Source organism: Poromitra crassiceps (genome assembly GCF_964638095.1).
Source record: "Poromitra crassiceps genome assembly, chromosome: 6".
In the NCBI taxonomy this organism is placed as follows: domain Eukaryota; kingdom Metazoa; phylum Chordata; class Actinopteri; order Beryciformes; family Melamphaidae; genus Poromitra; species Poromitra crassiceps.
This window is the reverse complement of record NC_139627.1, coordinates 20,978,288-20,980,829: the sequence shown is the minus strand read 5'-3', so window position 1 is coordinate 20,980,829 and position 2,542 is coordinate 20,978,288. Positions and strand designations below refer to the sequence as shown.

General features: G+C 46.5%; 1 protein-coding gene across 1 annotated transcript; it reads left to right on the top strand.

Annotated features, from left to right (window-relative positions):
* Positions 1 to 862: 862 nt before the first annotated feature.
* Positions 863 to 1,822, top strand: LOC310777794 (odorant receptor 131-2-like; the record flags this gene model as incomplete). Its single annotated transcript, XM_083638153.1, has 1 exon — positions 863 to 1,822. One exon carries the CDS (start codon positions 863 to 865, stop codon positions 1,820 to 1,822), a length of 960 nt encoding a protein of 319 aa, XP_083494279.1.
* Positions 1,823 to 2,542: the final 720 nt, after the last annotated feature.

Genomic DNA, 2,542 nt, shown 5'->3' with positions numbered 1-2,542 from the left:
GGAGCTGCTCAGTGGCCAGCAGATCAGACTGTGGTTGTAATGGTCAGCTTCCAGGTATGAATATGAACAGGGCACTCCTAAAAAAGAGAGCATTGCTCTCAGTGAGATCCCCCGAATAAATAAAGATAAAAAAGAAAATGCCTCCTTCAATACAGTTCATTTTGTACATTTCCATACATACCCATTTCGAGTAAAATAGACGATAGGCAGACTATGCTTCCGGGGTGTGATTGACAGGTCACCTGCCCATTGATTGCGCAGTGGGGGACCACTCACCCCCCTCCCCTGCCTCCATCCTGGGGGACCAAAAGTCCATCTAAAGGCCGGCTTTTCAGTCTCCACCCCAGCCACCCTCCAGCCTACCTCTATAATGTTACCCTTCAGTCTCCACCCCAGCCACCCTCCAGCCTACCTCTATAATGTTACCCTTCAGTCTCCACCCCAGCCACCCTCCAGCCTACCTCTATAATGTTACCCCAATTCCAAGCCAGGGCATCTGCCTCCATCCTGGGGGAACCGAAGTCCAGATACAGTAGTAGAGACATTACATCACCCATTCCTAATATGGTGATCATGATGGTGTCACGTGTATACTCGTGAAGACAAAGCTCATATACATGGCAGGAGGGCAGGCAAACCCTGCAGACCAGCTTTGCCCTTTGAGCGTGGCCTCAAACCTTCTAACTGTCTGCACTGGGACAATGGATGGATGCGCTTGTATTCTGCAGGCAAACTCAATAGCTGTCACCCTTTGAAGGAAGATGGATCTGGACTGTTTTGGAAATACACACAGGAGAGTATTCTCTGTGCTAGAACTACATCAATAGTTTCATACGTTTTGTGTTTTTTCTGCTTCTCCGACATGCCGAATGCAACTGAATCTCAGACCAACATCACAGTTGGAGCGCAGCATCAAGGGTCACTGGAGAAAGCCTTGTTTGCGTTGTTGACTTCGTCGCCATGCTGCACTTTCCTCTACATTAACGGGGTCCTGCTGTACACCCTGAGGAGCAAGCCGGTGTTTCGTGAAACCGCGCGGTACATTCTGCTGTATAATCTCCTTTTCGCAGACACCCTTCAGCTGGCACTGAGCCAGTTACTTTACATCCTGGCTGTGTGTAGAATAACCCTGACATATACTGCGTGTGGAATTCTCGCTCTGCTCTCCAGTCTCACAAATCAAATCTCCCCTCTCACCCTGGTGGTTATGTCACTGGAGAGATATGTAGCTGTGTGCTACCCACTGAGGCACGCTGCCATCGTCACCATCAGACGCACAGGTGTGTCCATTGCTGTGGTGTGGGCCTTCAGTTCTCTCAACATCCTCATTCGAGTTCTTGTGATGCTGACTTTCCCCTTTGAAGACCTGGAGAGTTTGCAGATGAATAGGTCCTGCTCCACAGTAGCCCTGTTTCTTGTGCCAATGGCTGAAGATTATGCCAGAGCCTATTCTGGTTTGGTCTTCACATCAGCTGGTGTGGCAATCTTTTTCTCCTATATCGGAGTGATGGTAGCAGCGAGGTCTGCCTCCACAGACAAAGCCTCGGCCAGCAAGGCTCGTAACACAGTGCTGCTGCATCTGATACAGCTGGGCCTGAGTCTCTTGACAAACATGTACTCCTTACTCATCTTAGCTCTCACCAGGATATTAACAAGAATAGTAATTGTGCGCATCCATATTTTACTTTTTGTGCTTGTTGTCATCTTCCCCAGGTGTCTAAGTGCTCTCATCTACGGCCTCAGAGACAAAACCATCAGACCCATCCTCATGTATCACCTATGCTGCCGGCTGAAACGTTCAGTCGTGTCCGGCCAATGCTGAGGTCTGTCTGGCCATGTTTCAAGCATGTGCTTGTGACATTTCAAATCAAGCCACTCTCACCATCACACTCGGCTAGGCAGATAGCTACACAAGAACTTCCCAAGTAGATTAAGGAATAAGCCAAAATGTCTTGCTCCTGTGGTGGAAACACAGTAGGTAGAGAGATAAAGTAACAGGGAAACTTCTCTAACTTTTTGTACATTAAATAATGCTGACGTTTAACCATTCATCGATTTGCTGGGGATCCTGGAACCCCTAGTCCTCTTTCCACTGCTGGAAGTGACCACATACTGTGTTGACATGCTCAGAACAAGAGGCTACACATTTGATGTGAAAATGGTGTCACAGCACCCCCTAGAGGGGTAAAAAGCTCTGTATCCTATTGTAATGGCCTTCAAAATCCTGCAGTTTATCTTGTGACAATCTTAAATTATTTACATGTCATGTTGGTTTGAAACTCTCGATTTGTTGTCTGTGGCAGTTTATATCTTTTCCCATCACTGTTTTCTCTGTACACCCGATGACTCACCAAGTTAGGGACTAATTACAGTTTTTAATTTGATTTCTTTCCTCAAAGCTTTGTGCATTTTTTCACCAAACTTGCTAAAACTCATGGGCTGAGTTACACATGTATTATTATTATTTTTAGTAGTAGTAGTAGTAGTAGTAGTAGTAGTAGTAGTAGTAGTAGTAGTAGTAGTAGTAGGCTACCTATGTTGG